This window comes from Uranotaenia lowii, chromosome 2 (assembly GCF_029784155.1).
Source record: "Uranotaenia lowii strain MFRU-FL chromosome 2, ASM2978415v1, whole genome shotgun sequence".
Lineage (NCBI taxonomy): Eukaryota > Metazoa > Arthropoda > Insecta > Diptera > Culicidae > Uranotaenia > Uranotaenia lowii.
In genome coordinates, this window is record NC_073692.1 from 214,965,983 (window position 1) to 214,984,897 (window position 18,915).

The window sequence follows — 18,915 nt, forward strand, 5'->3', positions numbered from 1 at the left end:
ATCACGACACAGGGGCATTTTAAGGAAAAATTCATACTTGCCATGGCGTATCACAGCATTTAAAACAAATAGGTAATATTTTGCAGGCTTAAAATGTTTCAGATTCTTCAAAATAAGGGTGGCGCGTATTAGCCACATGGGGCGTTATATGAACTTTTCCCCTATGATGAGTGATATTCGCCGATAAGTACGAGATTTCATCAAAATAACTTTAAAGTGCAATAAAAGACCTCCATTTTGAGTACATAACATTTTGATTTCGTTTATATAGCTCCGAGATAGGCCGGTTTAATGCGTCCAGATTTAAGATTAACTATGCTTTAGCAACACCAACAGATTTTCCATCCAATTTTCAGAAATATTATTTTAACAATAAAGTTATTGATTTTAAAGCATTGAAATGTTCTGATACAATGATATGGAATAAGGATGAAGGATATTGGAAAAAAAGTTTTGTTTTAGGAAAAATAAAACAAAAATTGATAATCAAAAGTTTGTTTATACTTAAACTGGAAAGCTTTCCATTTTTTAGATTTTTATTTAAACATCTTAATATTTATACACATTTAGAAAATAATTTGGAAGTAAGTATGTCCACGTGGACGTTAAATAAATAACGTGGACGTGACCCAAACTCCCACCTCCCTCTCCGAGGACAAGCGTGGACTTTTCGAAACACATCCCCCCCCCCCCCCACCCCTCTCTTCCTTGTACACGGATGAAAGGCCCGAGATTTGTTGGTTCACAAAATATGATAAAAATTTCTTAGAATTGTAGAAATTAAGTTAGAATGAATAAACTAAAAAAACGAATGCGTGCACGATAGCGAATCAGGTTTTTTTCAACTATACATAGGATTGATTTATTGCGGTTACTGGGAAAATTTCTAATCGAGCGACGGTAGCCTTCCGTGCGGTAGGCTAGCCGGAGCAGTAAACACAGTTAAAAAATTCACTCTTACTCACTAATTTCATTGAAAAGTTAAGAAGTAAATTCTTGAATCAATCTTCAAATCATTATTTTACAAGAGAGGACAAAACATGAAGTCATCGGAATGAAATATTATTATTCTTAGTATTCATTGAGACTGAATTAATTACGAGCGTTAAAATCCCAGACAAAACAAAAAATATTGAACACTATTGAAAACACATTTTTCCATAGCCTGAGAATTAACGAATTTGGCATGACAAAGATTTTTGATGCGATAAATGCGTCTTTGATACTTTATATGCTGGTCGAATTCAATTATGTTGTCGTTAAAATGTAACAAATCGTATATGAGAAGTTAAAAAAAGGAGTTGTGTACGGATAACGATCTATTATAGGAAATAATACAATTCGCATCGCAAAAAATTGGACTGCGCACTCATAACTGCGAAACTTGTGCGATCTGTCAAATCAGTATAAAATCTGTCGGTGGGATTCATCCAAGTAGCTCGACTAGTGCGGATGTCATTTTTTCACGACCGTCTCGAAGTGAATTTTTTCTATCGCAAAATCGAAATTTGGCTGAATTTGCCACGAACGGTGGTTTTCCTGCAGTTTGCCACAGAGTGTGGTTTTTCCTGCTGGTACGGTTGTCAATTGCCGTACACCGCCAACAAACAACCGGTGCGAGGGTGCAGTCGCCAATTTGGTCGGAAGCTGCGGATTGTTTTTCGCCATTGTCACCAACATCGCCAAGGCCATCATCATCATCATCAAAAGGGTGCTCTTTGTTCGCTCTGAACATACGGGTTTGCATACCGAGGAGGGCGTACCGAGGATTCTGGTTCTGATTGCCGTAATCGGGATACAGGGAGGACCCAGCAATTGATTGATCGTCGCCACCTTCAACCAACGAAGGACGACAACGTGGTAGAGCCGGTGCCGAAACTGAAGAAAAACACTCGCTTAAGTCTAAAAAAAATAACTGTGAGTTCTTTTTATTCTTTTTTATCTTTTTCTCCTCTATCTTTTTCCCTTTAGTTGATTTCAACAGTTGTAAGCTTTGCTTATATTTTCCACACGGAAGGCATTCGTGTCCCCGTTGGAAAATATGAGCGAAGGCGGGGGGCTTTACCCGTTAACTGTGGATGACGAAAGTGTCACCTACGAGGATGAGGAGTATTTGGAGGAATCGGCTGTTGCTGGTCCATCAAATGCTTCCCATGCTCTGATGGAGGATAATCTTATATCACCCACAGTTAATAGTAGACCCACCCGGCTCCGAACCTACACAGATGGTTCAACTTTCAATGGGCCTTGGGTGGTTTTCATCCGGCCCAAAACCGGTGGAAAACGACTTAATTTGATTCAGATAACTAAAGATCTGGCGAGGTGGACCTCCGTGACCAGCATAACTAAGGTGCGACCAGACAAGTTGCGCGTTGTTGTGGCTGACCGGAAAGCTGCCAATGAAATTGTTGTCAGCAATTTCTTTAGGCTAGAGTACAACATTTTCATTCCGTCTCGAAACGTAGAGATCGAGGGCGTGATAACGGAAATGAGTCTGGAGGAAGACTACATTAAATCCAAGGGCGTTGGTAAGTTTAAAGGCCTTGATTCGGCTTCGGTCGAAATCTTGGATTGTCGTCAACTTAAAACTGCCAACGTCATAAATGGAGTTAAAGGGTATTCGCCTTCAGCCTCATTTCGTGTTACCTTCGCGGGAACCGCCCTCCCTCACTACGTCTTGATTGACGGAATGTTGAGGCTTCCTGTGCGACTCTTTGTGCCTCGCCCAATGAGTTGCAAAAGGTGCATCAAATTGGGCCATACCGAGTCCCATTGTTGCAATAAAGCACGGTGCTCTCGTTGCGGAGAGGATCATGAGGAAGGAGCGTGCTCAGCAATAGAGCAGAAATGTATCTATTGCGGGGGCTCTCCTCATGATATCTCTGTGTGCGAGGCATTTAAGAGTCGCTGGGATAAGGAGAGGCGCTCTTTGAAAGAACGATCCAATCGCTCTTACGCCGCTATTTTAAAGAGCGCTTCTCCCCCGATTCAGCCTCCGATAAGTAACATTTTCTCAGTGCTGCCAGTTGACAATGGAGATACTGACACGACTGATGAAGAACATCCTATTGTTTTTGTTGCGAACTCTCGAAAACGTTCTAAACCAGCTCCGAAGAACCGGCAAATTCCAAAAAAAATTCCTACATTTAGCTCTTCAATCGATGATGGACAAAAACCATCTACTTCGGGAAAAGAAAAATCAATTCCGCCAGGATTTCCCATTAATTTTGTTACCCGAAATAAACCAAAACCAGCGGAGACTTCGGAACCCCCAAAATCTAACACAGTTTCGGCTGAGCCATCAACTCAATCGGGAATTTTTAAGTTGAGCGACATCTTAAATGGAATATTATCGTTCTTCAACGTATCTGAATCGATAAGAGGCATCGTTTCCGCGTTGCTTCCTGTAGTAAAGACATTTTTAAAGCAATTGATGCAAACTTGGCCCCTTCTTTCAGTGTTTATCTCTCTCGATGGCTAATTTAAGCCGAGAGGTCGGAGATATCACTGTTCTACAGTGGAATTGTCGTAGTATAATCACTGATAAACTGATGTAATTCCCTAAGCAAACGAAAGAATATTTTATCGCCCAGAAATTTTGGGCGACATCTAGCTCATCATTCCCGAACCATAGGCTCCTGTGTGAGCATTTCCTATTCTACTAGCGCCATCACTATCAACGGTATAATCACTAACTATTGAAATGATGGTTGATGAAAAAGGAGCCCAGAGTTACATCAGCTTATCAGTGGTATAATCCCTAAATTGGATCCGTTCAAATTTCTTCTTCATGAAACAAATTGCGATATTTTTGCGTTATCCGAAACTTGGCTTGCTTCTCATTCTATCATCTCTTTCCACGATTTTAATATCATCCGTCTGGATCGTGACGATTCTTACGGAGGGGTGCTTTTGGGGATCAATAAGCGCCACTCCTTTTATAGAATTCACCTTCCATTATCAGGCGGAATTGAAGCTGTTGCTTGTCATACAACTATAAGAGGTAAGGACTTAAGCATTGTCAGTTTGTACTGGCCTCAGAGAGTTGCAGTGGATCGAAGTCACCTAGAGGACCTGTGCTCAGTGCTCCCTGAGCCAAGGTTGATCCTGGGTGACTTCAATTCTCATGGAACTGTCTGGGGAGAACAAATTGACGATAGTCGTTCTTCTCTTATCTATGACATTTGTGACAGTTTCAATTTAACAATTTTGAACACGGGTGAAAAAACACGAGTACCCAAACCTCCTGCAAGACCAAGTGCAATTGACCTCTCACTCTGCTCAAACTCACTATCATTGGATTGCCAGTGGAAGGTAATTCCTGATCCCAATGGTAGTGACCACTTGCCTATCAAAATTACAATCACCAATGGAGTCAACTCTTCAAACTCAACAAATATAGCATATGACCTCACTAGACACATCGACTGGAAAAAGTACTCAGACACAATTGTCTCAGCCATCCATTCCGTTGATATTTTACCTCCGATGGAGGAATATACCTTTCTTGCTCGCTTGATTTATGAAAGTGCAGTTCAATCTCAAACGAAACCCATCCCAGATCCATCTGTTCGTCGAAGGCCTCCCAATCCATGGTGGGATAGTCAATGTACTAAACTATACGTGGACAAATCGAATGCTTTCAAAATATTTCGGAAACACGGTACCCTTGATAATTTCAACACGTATTTTTCTCTTGAGCAGCAATTCAAAAATCTAATCAAGGGGAAAAAACGTGCGCATTGGCGAAATTTTGTTGAAGGTTTGTCGCGGGAAACGTCCTTAGGCACTTTGTGGAATGTGGCACGGAGCATGCGTAATCGTTCTTCCACGAACGAAAGTGAAGAACATTCGCATAAATGGATTTTCAATTTCGCACGGAAAATCTGTCCAGATTCCACACCTGTGCAAAAAATTGTCCGAAGTGTGCCTCCGAATAGATGCGATCTGGATTCTAGCTTTTCAATGGTGGAATTCTCACTTGCTCTCCTTTCTTGTAACAATTCAGCTCCGGGAGTTGATAAAATAAAATTCAACTTGTTGAAAAACCTTCCGGATGCTGCCAAATTTCGCTTGTTGAATTTATTTAATCAATTCTTGGAGCTTAACATTGTTCCCGAAGATTGGAGACAAGTGAGAGTTATTGCTATTCAAAAGCCTGGGAAACCTGCGTCCGATTTTAATTCGTACCGACCAATAGCGATGTTGTCTTGCATTCGGAAATTGATGGAGAAAATGATTTTGTTCCGTTTGGATAAGTGGGTGGAAACAAATGGTCTCCTTTCAGATACTCAATTTGGGTTTCGCAGGGGCAAAGGGACAAACGATTGCCTGGCTTTGCTGTCTTCAGAGATACAAATGGCGTACGCGAAACGTGAGCAAATGGCTTCAGTGTTTCTAGACATAAAGGGAGCTTTTGATGCAGTTTCAATAGAGGTTTTGGCAGACAAGTTGCACTCCCGGGGTCTGCCTCCTCTTTTGAACAACATCTTATACAGCTTGCTTTGTGAGAAACATCTGAACTTTGCTCACGGAGATATTGAAATCAGAAGAACCTCTTACATGGGCCTCCCGCAGGGTTCATGTTTGAGCCCACTTTTGTACAACTTTTACGTAAGTGACATCGATTGTTGTCTCTCTGAAGGCTGCACTCTAAGACAACTTGCAGATGACAGCGTGGTGTCTGTCACAGGATCTACTGAGTCGCATCTGCACAGACCTTTACAGGATACTTTAGACAGATTATCTTCCTGGGCGTTGGGACTTGGGATTGAGTTTTCCCCACAGAAAACGGAGATGGTTGTTTTCTCCAAGAAACGCCGACCTGCTCAACCTAAGCTTCAACTCCTAGGCAGAACGATCACTCAATCGAGATGTTTCAAGTATCTTGGAGTTTGGTTTGATTCCAAAGGCACTTGGCGAGCTCACATTGAGTATCTGAAAGGAAAATGCCAGCAAAGAATCAATTTTCTACGTTCAATTACCGGCACCTGGTGGGGAGCTCATCCGGAAGATTTAATAAGGTTATATAGAACCACTGTTCTCTCAGTGATGGAGTATGGCAGTTTTTGTTTCCAATCGGCTGCCAAAACACACCTGATAAAACTCGAACGTATTCAATATCGTTGCCTCCGCATTGCTTTGGGTTGCATGCCCTCAACGCATAACATGAGCCTTGAAGTTTTGGCAGGCATACTCCCATTAAAAGATCGATTCAGCTTATTATCACTCCGGTTCCTCACCAGATGTGAGGTCATGAATCCATTGGTGATCGCTAATTTTGAAAGGCTACTTGAGCAAAATCTTCAAACCAGATTTATGTCTATATACCATGTCTTCATGTCCATGCAGGTAAATCCTTCTTTGTATTCTCCAACTCGTGTTTACATCCCAAACTACGACAACTCTTCTGTCCAGTTTGATTTGTCTATGCAGCAAGAAATTCGTGGAATCCCTGATTCGCATCGTCCACTTATGATTCCAAGAATTTTCGATGCTAAATATAGACACGTCGATGCTGACAAAATGTACTTTACCGACGGGTCCCTTATCGAAGAATCAACGGGATTTGGAGTGTTCAACCAGATTACTAGTGCTTCGTACTGTCTTCAATCTCCATGCTCAGTATACATTGCGGAGTTAGCAGCGATTTATTGGGCTCTAGAAAATGTAGCCTCACGACCCGTTGAACATTACTATATTGTAACTGACAGTCTCAGCTCTGTTGAAGCTATCCGTTCGATAAGACCAGGAAAGCACTCACCGTATTTCCTCGGGAAGATACGGGATGTTTTGAGTGCTTTATCAAGTCGATGCTTTGTCGTCACCTTTGTTTGGGTCCCCTCACATTGTTCGATAGTGGGCAATGAGAGAGCAGACTCGCTAGCAAAGGTGGGGGCAATGGAAGGCGACACGTTTCAGCGTGAAATCGTCTTCAACGAATTTTACTTTTTGGTTCGAAGAAACTCTCTTGTCAACTGGCAGCGCAAATGGGACGAGGATGAGTTGGGTCGGTGGCTTCACTCGATTATCCCAAAGGTAAGCCTCAAACCCTGGTTTAATAGGTTGGACCTGAGTCGGGATTTTATTCGTATATTTTCCCGTCTCATGTCCAATCATTATCCCTTAGACGCGGTACTCTTTCGTTTGGGTATTGCTGGCAGCAATTTGTGCAGTTGCGGCCAAGGTTATCACGACATCGAGCATATTGTTTGGTCGTGTGAGGTCCATCTTGTCGCCAGAACGACTTTCATAGATTCCCTTCGGGCCCGAGGAAAACCACCTAACGTTCCAGTGAGAGACGTGCTAGCTGTGCTAGATTTGGACTACATGTTCGAAATCTACTTCTATCTAAAAGCTATCGATCTCCGTCTATAACCCTATTTTATTTTCATATTTCCCTTTCTATCTTCTTTTTTCTTTAAAAAAAAGTGCTAGACTAAGAAAATGATTGTGAAAAACAAAAAACGAGTGTGGCTCCTTAAAACTTAAACGTATGAGCCGTTTCAAATAAAGAATTATAAAAAAAAAAAAAAAATCTGTCGGTTTTCTACACGCTAACCGCTTTTCAGTTAAACTTTATACGGATAACTCCGACTGCAAAACATAGCACGAAATCCAACATTCAATGAATGATCGCTACCGTGTCGTCGAACTCTAAACTTATTTAAACAACTACAGCGTTTTCTTTTTTTTCGTGAATTTGTCCGCTGATTGACCCCATCGCAAACAGTTTTTTTTATTATTCATTTTTCCGTGATTTCGACCGCTGATTGACCAAGCTCAAGGCAAACACAATTTTTTGTTTTATAAACAATAGATAATCCGATAATAATATTTGGTATACATGTTTGTTTGACAACTTTTTATTAAATCATCTCACGCAGAAAAATATATTTTAAAAATAATAAGATTTCGGTCAAAATAAATAAAAAATTTGGTTGGGAAAAAGCACAAATATAATTCAGATTACATCGACAAAAAAAAACCGATTGAAAATGAACTTATCATCCTTGTTTAAACAATATAGGCCCTTTTTGAAAATGATTCATAATTTTTAGCAAAATAGCCAAAATTTTGGGTAAAACGTACAAAAGATTTTTGGTCTGAAAACAAAAATAATTGGCATTTGTTTATAATCAGTTCTGTATGATTGATGTAAATGAGTATATTAATTTTGAAATAAGGGATTTTTCTTTAAATGGATTAAATTTTATTACACCAATTAAAACGGCATTTTGTTTTTTATTAATGATTTCACAATATACACTTTCACGCAGAAAAAGAATGGGGAGTGGTTCCAACAAAACGTTTTGTTATTTTATTTTTTATTTTAAAAGCAGATTTTTGGATAACTTTTACAAAAATTTGGAATATAGATAAACGAAAAATATTGTTATTTTTGTACGCTCATTTTTTTATTGCATTAAAATGCAATTTGGTTTATTTTAAATCCAATATGAGGTTTCTTCGATGAACGTGTAACTAAAAAACGATAACTTGAAAAAAAGAAAAAAATATATATGAAAAACTTTCAGAATCCGAAACACAACAGCGAGAAAAGTCATCAAAAAAGTTTAGGCGAAGAAACTTATGCTGAAAGCAGCTTTAAAGGTAGGTTTCATAGTTCCTAACTAGCCCGAAAACTTCTCAAAAACGGCTGGAAAAACATCTTTTTTTAGAACATTCATTTTTTCTTCAACTTTTTTTAAATTTCTGTTCCAGATGCTTCGACCCAAAACGTGCCGTCTACCCTTTCCATCCACTGCTGCTCAACTGGATACAATCGAGCTGCTGGATTCGATCGAGTGTTATAAATCAGGTTCCCGGTTGGCATTCTTGGCGTATGTGTTGGCCGTCGGGGAACGCTTCGGCTTGTCCAGGACGAAGATACCTTCGTCCTTTTCCTGCGCATCTGGTTCACGATGAACATCACCACCAGGAAGTCGAAGAGCAAGCCTTCCCGATGACAGCCGTTAGGATGTTCTCCTGCCCAAAGAAGCTCGCGGTTCAGTCACTGTGGTGCTCGTCCATCAGCGTAATGTCTAGCTCAGATCCAGGCCGTCCCTGAAGCAACTGGCTCGAGCGATCGTGAAAATTTTAATAATTGTAAGTTTTTGATAAATTCCAATAAAAACTTTTGAACATGCTATAAATCTTTTTAAAATACAATATAGAAATCCGAAATGCAAGTATACAGTATAAACAGACATAAATTTATTTCAAGTCAAATTAAAAAAATAAATTGATTTCAAACATCACAATCTTGTTATTTTTTAACCAGATTTGTGTTGTAATCTTTACGCTAAATTTTATTATTTTGACAAGTATGATGGATCATTTTCAAAAAGGGGGTATTTCGTTTTCAATCAAACGATAAGTTTAAATCAAATCGATACTTTTATTCAATGTGGCCAAAAATATATTTGTGCTTTTTCCCAACCAAAAATTTTATTATTTTCGTTCGAAATCTTATTGTTTCTAAAATAAATTTTTCTGCGTGTTGTTTTTCCTATGCTTTCCGCTCTCCTGTAGGGCAGATCTTCCGTCAAAAGCGGAATCTGAATCACGATCACTTGGCTTCGCACTGGTCCCCCGAATGTTGATGTGCATTAGTTTAAGTTTACGAACTGCGAAAGGGCGGGACCAGGAACGCAAAGGCCGATTATTATTGTTTTTTTTTATTATTTTTTTTCTTTTTTTTTTCAGTTGACGTTTCGTCTTGCACGCTTGGCTAACAAAACATATTTTTCGATTCAGAACAACCCAACTATTAATTTCAAAAACAACAAAAATATTTTTTATTAAATCGACGCACCCCTCTTCCATACACGATGGCTTGCTCTCGACTATTTTGTAAAAATCACAATATGTGGGATTCTGTTTCGAATCGAATTTCATATCAAAACTACCGATTAAATGTGAATGGATAAAACAAAAATTAATAATAAAACGTTTTGTTGAATCGACTCCCCATTCTTTTTCTGCGTGCTTTAAATGTTTTCCGCTTATTCATCCGATTTAATTTCAGTCGATAAATAATCCTTATGTAGAACAATGCTCATTTTTTTCTTGAATACTGTAATTTTTTTTACAGTGGTACCCTACGGGAGCCCAAATCAGCTATCGCAGAAATAGAAAAAAAGAGTGGATCAGCAATATTTGCAGTCTGCGGGTATACATACATACATATACAGTTGCGTTCAAAAAAGAATGAAATCGCGTGAAGCTGCGCACCCACTTCCAACTTTGACATGCTGCCATTTCTCTCTTGGTTGATATTTTTCCATGAAAATTTCACACAATCTAGTTCAACTATCCAACAAACTTTCCACAAAATTTGAAGTCTTAACAATGACGGAAAACAAAGATACAGCTATTCCCGTAAAAAAAAAGGGAAATTTGGAGTTGCTTCACTAAATTTGCTGTATCTTTGACAAATTTCATTGAAAAATCTTGAAATTTAGTTCAAAGATGTAAAAATGTTTTATCTAATACCAGGCCAAGTTTCGTCAAAATCGATGAACGTGATCAAAAATGGTGCCGGGTTGAAAATGAGGTTCATTATCGCCCAGCAGACGATTTCATTCTTTTTTGGACGGATGTTTATATGGAAAACAACGTTATCCATGTATTCTTGGTTTTTACTTTCACAAAACCAAAATTTATCACAAAGAATGTTTTAAATTGCTAAAAACTTCATTCGTTCTTTGTTTCGGAAAGAAAATGTTTCAACAGAGTTCAAAATAAGAAGAACAGAGTTTCAGAAATGACCTGCTAATTATACCAATAAACAAATTTGATACACAATTACAGCGAGTGTTCTATTCGTTCTTGTGTTTCAATACCAGCTCTTTTGGAACAATTTCTACTTCTAAACAAAGCACGAATGAAGTTCCTATCAATTTACAACATTCTTTGTGATAAATTTTGATTTATTGGAAGAAAATACTAAGAATACATAGATAGCGATGTTTTCCATTTAAAATCCGTCCAAAAAAGAATGAAATCGTCTGCTGGGCGATAATGAACCTCATTTTCAACCCGGCACCATTTTTGATCACGTTCATCGATTTTGACGAATCTTGGCCTGGTATTAGATAAAACATTTTTACATCTTTGAACCAAATTTCAAGATTTTTCAATGAAAATTGTCAATGATACAGCAAATTTAGTGAAGCAACTCCAAATTTCCCTTTTTTTTACGGGAATAGCTGTATCTTTGTTTTCCGTCATTATTAGGACTTCAAATTTTGTGGAGTGTTTGTTGGATAGTTGAACTAGATTGTGTGAAATTTTCATGGAAAAATATCAACCGAGAGAGAAATGGCAGCTTGTCAAAGTTGGAAGTGGGTGCGCAGCTTCACGCGATTTCATTCTTTTTTGAACGCAACTGTACATAGGATTGATTTATTTGTTCAATGCTGTAGTATAACAGTATGTGTGTTCAATGGAAGTTAGTCGAAACAGGTTGAAATAGGTCGAAACAAGTAGAAATGGATTTTGACAGTTGGTATTCTGTCTCTTTCCAATTGACTTCGACCGATTTCAACCAGGTCGTCCGTTGAACATACGTTCACCAATACTAATGCGTGTTTTGTGCGTAGTACACACGAATTTCCAGACAGACCGTTTTCATTCAAAAATTTTTGGAACCTGCGAAACGATTAGATTTATGCTTTTCTAAAATTCAATTTGGTTTAAAGTTTCTTTCAAAATTCATTAAATGAGCAAAAGTCATCAAATAGAAAACTTCTATAGCTTTTTTCGCATAACGCAAAATTATTTGAAGTATTAAGGAAAGTTTGATAATTGATTCGAAACTTTTTTTCTAGAATGGGCGGCATCCATAAATTACGTAACGCAAAAAATGCACTTTTTCGACCCCCTCCCCCCCGTATATCACAAATCGTAACGCTTTGACGTACCCCCCTATGAAAATTACGTAACGCTGATAATAACCCCCCCCCTCCTCCGATTTTCTCATGTTTAAAAATACTGATTTTCGAAGGTCAAAACAGAGAAATTTTTTAACGTTCTTTAAAACGGAATGAATATCATCGATCAGAATCGCATCTTAGTACTCATTGATGATAATTCTCTGATAAAATGAATTGAATGTCTTATTACGAGTTGCTCTGTGCTTGTTAACTGATGATCTACCTTGTTTACTTTATTTTGTTCAAAGAGCATAACTTGCTACGCAAAATTTACTCCACTTAGTAATATTCGTCGGAATAATCAAAATTGCGTTTTAAAAATCAATTGAGAAAAAATAGTAAAATTTTCTTTCTTAAGGTTCAATTGAGTTCTTGGGGATAAATGTACCCAATATTCGGTTTTCCAACGGTTAATTTACGGATATTCAATACACATTTTAAGGAATCTATCTCACAATCATTAAAAAGCAAAGGTTACAATCCTTTTTCTATCATATTGAAGCTGACAAATTTAAGGCTGATTTGGGTTTGCTTATCATTCTGCTATAATTGCATGACATCTAAATAATTGCGATGAAACTGAAATTTTTAAGGAAAAAATCGTTACGTAACGATGAGCATACCTCCCCCCTCCCCTATGTCACAATTCGTAACGATCGAGCTTACTCCCTCCCCCCCCTAGGAGCGTTACGTAATTTATGGATGCCCCCATGTCACGTTTTTGTTTTCAATTTTTGTAAAAAAGCGTTAAATAATTTCAACTTATTTAGAAAAGTTATTTCAACATCAAGAGCTAGCTTAGCTTAGCTTGGTTGACTACTCATATCCACCTTAAATCATTGAACTCGAAATGCTTCACTTACAGTTTTTTTTTTAAATCGATTCTAGAGGAACTTCGTATTTTTACATTTAATTTCAAACTTTACATTTCGAATTCCATGATCGCTGGCGTGGCTAAGCAGAACAAGTTCCACGTCGCCAATGGTTGCTACTCCGTGATTAATCGAGGCCACCAATTTTGCACAAAGTCCAAAAGAATGGTGCTTGGGATTAGCAGCCATTCTCATTGTACAAAACTGATGCTCTCCCTTTTTTATATGATTAATAACGGCGCCGGCCACGTCCTAGTAGTCAATGGGGAAAAGGGAAGGATTATTAGTAAGATACTCTTTAAGTTCAACTAGCAACCTCTCGCGACTGCACTCCAAAAAAAAGTTTTTTGAAATAGTCAGAACCAGATATAAGCTAGTATCACCAACTATGGAAGTTATTTCAACATCAAGAGCTAGCAGAAAAATTGCATATTCAGATTCAGGGCACATAAATGAACTCCTGTTACATGGTTTCCAATTTGTCGATGTATAAAACAAGTATTCGATAAATAAATTTTGAAGTTAATATGGTTCGTTTCAAACTATGTTCTTATTCAGTCACACTTCTTAATTAAAACCCATTCAAATGACGAGCTAGTGTTTTTATATGTCTTATTTAGAGTTTCAATTAAAACAAAAGGTTAATTGAATTGCAATTTAAAATTTACAATTAAACATTATATTTTCAATTATAGTGTTGTCAAATGATATTAGGTTGATTAAAGTGTTAATTCCGCCGGAAGCGAACCAAATTTCTGACTGGTTTGTCAACACTTATTATTAAACACCTTGAAGGTTAAGCAATATTCCGGAACTCTACGAAAATTTTACTTGGAAAAAATCTGCATGGGGGGGCGGTTTCGCACGGCTTTGGTTGGTACCTAAAAAGTTCAAAAGTACCTCCGGCAAGCACCACATCAAACCGTTTGATTGCGGTGCCAGCAGAGATCATGTATGAAAAATTAATTGCAGGCAGCACAGCGACAATCCCGACACGAAACTCACAGGACCGACCGCCGACTGAATCCAAACATCCAAAGTTCGAAAATGAAATGGCGAAAACGAAACAAAAACATGCTCTCTGTCTAACACACACGCTGCATGTGTGTTAGTGTGGTAGAAACGAATCCTGCTTTCGAGCTGGATCGGTTTCGACTAGTTTCGATCGATTTCAACTTGCTCCGTTGAACAACGACCAGACCTGTTTCGACCAAAACATCAGCCGATTGAACAACGACCACTTGACAGAAACTAGACGAAACCAATCGCTACTTAGGGCTGTCCCAACGGTAGATGCAAAACACGGTTTTCGACCACGCTAAAACATTTCGGCTGGCACCGGTGGCGTATATTGCTGTTTTAGCACAGTTATCGATTTCAAAATTCCCAACAGTTATACGCCTTTGTTCCAAATTCATGCAAATTTGGAACAGGATTTCAAAATATACGACAGACCGATTTAGTTCACGGTGAGAAAATTTTAGCCAACAATGATTTCTTTCACACATGTTTGGGTAACATTGGGTGTGATAATAGTTTCTTTTTGAGATATTATTTGAATGTTTTTTTTTGCTTCAACCACCCTATACGTAACATAAATTGAGAATAGATGTTAATAAAAACCATATCAAGTATAAATAATACATGTTACATTATTCTCGATTTAATATAATTGAATAAAAAGTTTTTCATTTGGGCTCGACGAATTAGTGAATCCAGTCCGCGTTCTAAAATTTGAAAAAAAATAAACGAAAAGAAAATTTTAATACTTTTTCAATGAGGTAAAAAAAATGTTTATTGTTTGTTCTATAATTTTTGTTTCATTTGAGATATTGAGGGATTTTTAGTTTCGTATGGATTGCTCGGAGTTTTCGTCGATATTAGCATATTTTTCTGTATCCATACATAAATTTACAAATAGTGAAACAAGTTTTTGTCAAACAAAAATGTCGACAAATCAAGGGAAAATTTCCTTTGACTTTGGGATGAACATTTCTCGTTTCCTTTATCAATGTCAGCAATAACTTGAAAAAAAATTGCTTTTTCATTTCATTTCAACAAAACTTTATTCCATTGATTCAAAGCAATTTGATTGAATTATTTGAAGAATTGTTTCAATTGACCTTTTTTCCTCGTTGTGTAGTCATTTTTGCTTTTAAATTAATGAAATCCTGGTAGAATAGTTGAAATCATTGTTCTGTCAAAAAGAATATTCGTAGAATTAATTTTAAGACAACTAACCTTGAAACTCAAAACTTATGCAATTTTTCCAATAACATGGGTTTTTTCTTCTCAATTATTGAGTGTCTGCAATGAAAGTGTTTCCGTTTTAAATTTGCTCCTACACCGGTGGGGAGTGGGTGTTTTAGCCGATTCTAAAATTTCAAATTTTGCTTAAACTGGTATACTTAAAACCAATATTTACGCCTGAACCGTTGCAGGTGCTCTTACGATTGAACGCAGCTAGTGTTTTTCTTATTTCTCTGCAAGAAAATTCGTACGTATGATATATCTTCAAGTCAGTTTTCTAACAGCTCCTGAGACACAAACCTTTCGAACACTTCCAACCAAATGTCAACTGCAGTTTTTTGTTTTTGTTTCGTTGCGTTTTCTTTTGAAATTTCATTCTTTACGTGTGGTCCTTCAGTGAGTACATGTGCTCGGTGATAATTTGGTGTAAATTTGAAATTGAATCCGTTTTTCATCATTTCCAGCAATGGGGAAAGCACGAAAACCCAAAATACACAAGAACAAAGTGAACCCGACCGGGTTGGTTGATGTCGGTGCCCTTCTGGATCAGGAATTAGCAAATGGAAAATCTGAATCCCCCATCCATGCTATCGTGGACCAGCTGCAGTCATCCAGCACAGAAGATAAAATCTGCGGACTGCAAACGTTGGCCACCATTTGCCAGAACAATGTGAACATCAGTGCTGCTGTCGAGACTGACCTGGTTCGAATTGCCGCTTCATTGTTGGTCGATCCGGATCAGAGTATTCGGCATGCCACGGCCGGAGCTTTGCGGAATCTTTCGGTTCTGTCGGTGGAAATTTGTGAGTATATGGTGGATCAGGATGTTCTAACGCCGCTGTTGGCCCTGCTGAATAAGTACTCGAACACCGATTGGAAGCCAGTTTTCGATCGGAACATGCAGGACCAGATGGACGAAAAGTCGGATACCTTCCTGCAGGCCGTCAGCCTGCTGTGGAACCTCTGCGAGAGTACTTCCGTTGCCCTGGATAGCTTCAATCAGTCGCAGCTTTTGGAAAGCTTCGTCAGATGTCTCGATTGGAATGTTTACGGGAAGGAAATCGGTGAGAGAAGTTTTCACTGATAGCATTCTGATTTAAAAAAATCATTTTACAAAATTAACACTTATCATACCGACACTTTGTAAATACCTATTTATACCGCCGGGGGTCAAATGACCCTTAACACTTTTTCCGCTAAAACTGTCATTTTTTTTAGATCATGGCCACAAAAAATGTAAAAATAAGTGGTGTTAAAATCGTACTTATGAATTAATCCAGTCGCCAAATTGGTTGATTCATTGAAACCTACGATTTTTACACCACTTTTTACATTTTTTGAATATAAAAAATATTTCCATAAGCGCAACTTTTATAGCTTCTAATTTTAGCTTTCTCAAGCATTTCGTGACTTTTTTACAAGCAGTTAACTGACTTACTGCCTTTTTCCCGAAGCATGTTTTTTTCGGATTTTTTTCCCAGACTTTGTATAACTTTAAAATAAATGATTGTAGCTGAAAATTGTCAAAAAAATATATTTGCGTCACGTTTTAAACTTTCCAAAAGTACAAATTTAATGAATATCAGTTGAGAAACAAGAGAGTTTTAGCGGAAAAAGTGTTGGGGGTCATTTGACCCCCGGCGTTAGAAATAGGTATACTACTGCGTTCTTCAAAATCTACTAACTTCACAATAAATATTTTGATGAGAAATTTGCGAAAACAGTTATAATAGAAGTTACAGTCATTTGAATTTAAAAAATGTCGTTTGAATCCCTCCGTTACGTTTAGTAATAGGAAAAAACAATTTTGTTTAAATTTTTAAACTTGTTTTACTTTATATAGTCGTTGCTGTCGCCCAATGTCTGCTGGTCATTTCGGAGGACAATGTAGCTTCCTGGCGTACGCTTTGCAACTTCGGCAACGAACTATCGTCACTACTGCAACTTCCGGACTCGGACAATCAAAGCATTCTTCTAAGAACCGTTGCTTCCGGTATAATTGCCAACGTCCCAGCTTTGTCGGCTACCTATTTGAGTCAGCTGTTTTTAACACTATCAAAAACTCTAGAAGTAAACCATCGCACCGCTCTGGGATCGGTGACTAGTTCTCTTCCGCTGATGTCCCGGAACGATTTGACTGAGCTGGAAGTGATCGACGATGCTCAAATGGAGGAGGAATCAGCCGAACAATCCTTCCAGAGACGGAGGCGTGCCGATTTACCGTCTGAGGTCGAGGTAGAGATCAGAAACGTGGGTTTATTGTTGCAAGCTCAGCGGATTGCGGCCGAGATTTTGACCAATATTTGCTCGGTCGAGGAGGAGGAATGGCAGGAAGATATGGACGACGACAATCTGTCGGAGGCTGAGAGTGTGCACGATTACGATGCAGCAGACTTGAACAACAGCTTACAGAATACCGACAAGTTACCGGTAGAGGTCTTGGAAGCTATCAAGTCGCAAGGCCTAGTGGAAAAGCTTTGGCAAAAGGCACAACCAATCGCCGAAAACGTTCGACAAATCCTTGCGGAAAATGATAAAAATCTATTGAAGCGAGTCAATAATCTAAGATCATCTTCCATGCTGTGTCTTCACAATCTTTGTAATCACATGTCTACTGATGATCTCGGAGGTGCCGAGGCAGTCTATCAGGTGTGGCTGGAATTGGGTCAGCAAGTATTCCAAGGGCAACAGAATCCAAAACTTCTAGAAGCGTCAACTTCCTTGATGAGGGCTACCCTGGAACATTTGCGTAAAAGTCCTGATCTGTTCAAACAGATGACAGACAGTGACCTTCAGCTTATGCTAAACGGTGTTAATGAGTGCCAAGATCCGGAAATCCGTGCCAACTGGCTTCGTATGTTGGGAACTCTGGGATGTCTGCTGCCAGAAGCATTGATAAAGTTGATCATTGATTTCGTTATAACGACGTGTCTAAAAGAGCAAGACATATGGACGATTTCCGAAGCCGTGGATTCTATGATGGACATTTTTGCCGATAACGACTGGAATCAAATAGTGCATGAGGTAGGAATGGTGACCAAATGCAAAGAGCTGGACCGTCGGATGAAAACCAAGCTGAAGCAAAGCAAACGGGACCTCAACGAGCGATATCCGGCTGTTTGCACCGTGCGAACCAACCTCAGCCGATTCTGTAAATATTTGGAAGCAGAAATGAAAAAGTTTAAACCTCAAACGGTATCCTAAAGCAAACAATCAAATGACTCCAGTTAGCGTTAAGAAGAGCGTGACCATACCAACTTAGCGTGTGATTCGTGTTATGCCTAAATCTACAATCGAGAACTGTAAGAATTGAACAACTAGTTTTTCACCTCTCTGCCTCTTTTAGACATTAGAAGTGATAGAGATGCACTGAATGAAGTCTATAAATTTTCGTAGAAACTCTACACAGAATTGTTCTCATTTCTACATCTTCGAAATATCCTGATAATTTTGACTCCCGGCTGATTACATTGTTCACTAGATTTCTTCCGACTAAATAAATATCTTATTTGTACAAAGTTGGCACAGTATTGAAATTTTTCAGAAAACATCAGATTTTTTCAGTAATCTAAAACCAAACCTTCAATTCGCTTTTGATTTCGATCTTCGGTAAGAAAAAGTTATAAGGTACTTTCAGAACAGAATAAATTCAACAGAAGAATCCCGGACACTTCAATTTATGGTTTCAAAGTTTGCTTTCGGATTAACAAAAGATTCCGCGAAGCCTGCCATTAAAACTCCCTTAACCTTCCAAAGTCGTTCGGGTCAATATGACCCGAAGCGCACATTCAAATCATCATAACTCTTCGAGAAAAAATCGCAAAAATTTGATTTTAAAAACCTCCCTGGGGAAT

The 18,915-nt window shown here is 38.4% G+C and overlaps 1 protein-coding gene across 1 annotated transcript; it reads left to right on the top strand.

The window, feature by feature from the left end:
• Nucleotides 1–15,438: 15,438 nt before the first annotated feature.
• On the top strand, nt 15,439–18,466 carry LOC129745370 (HEAT repeat-containing protein 3). Its single transcript, XM_055738401.1, has 3 exons — nt 15,439–15,457; nt 15,526–16,125; nt 16,905–18,466. Exons 2-3 carry the CDS (start codon nt 15,528–15,530, stop codon nt 18,263–18,265), a joined length of 1,959 nt encoding a protein of 652 aa, XP_055594376.1. The 5' UTR covers nt 15,439–15,457; nt 15,526–15,527; the 3' UTR covers nt 18,266–18,466.
• The last annotated feature ends 449 nt before the right edge of the window (nt 18,467–18,915 follow it).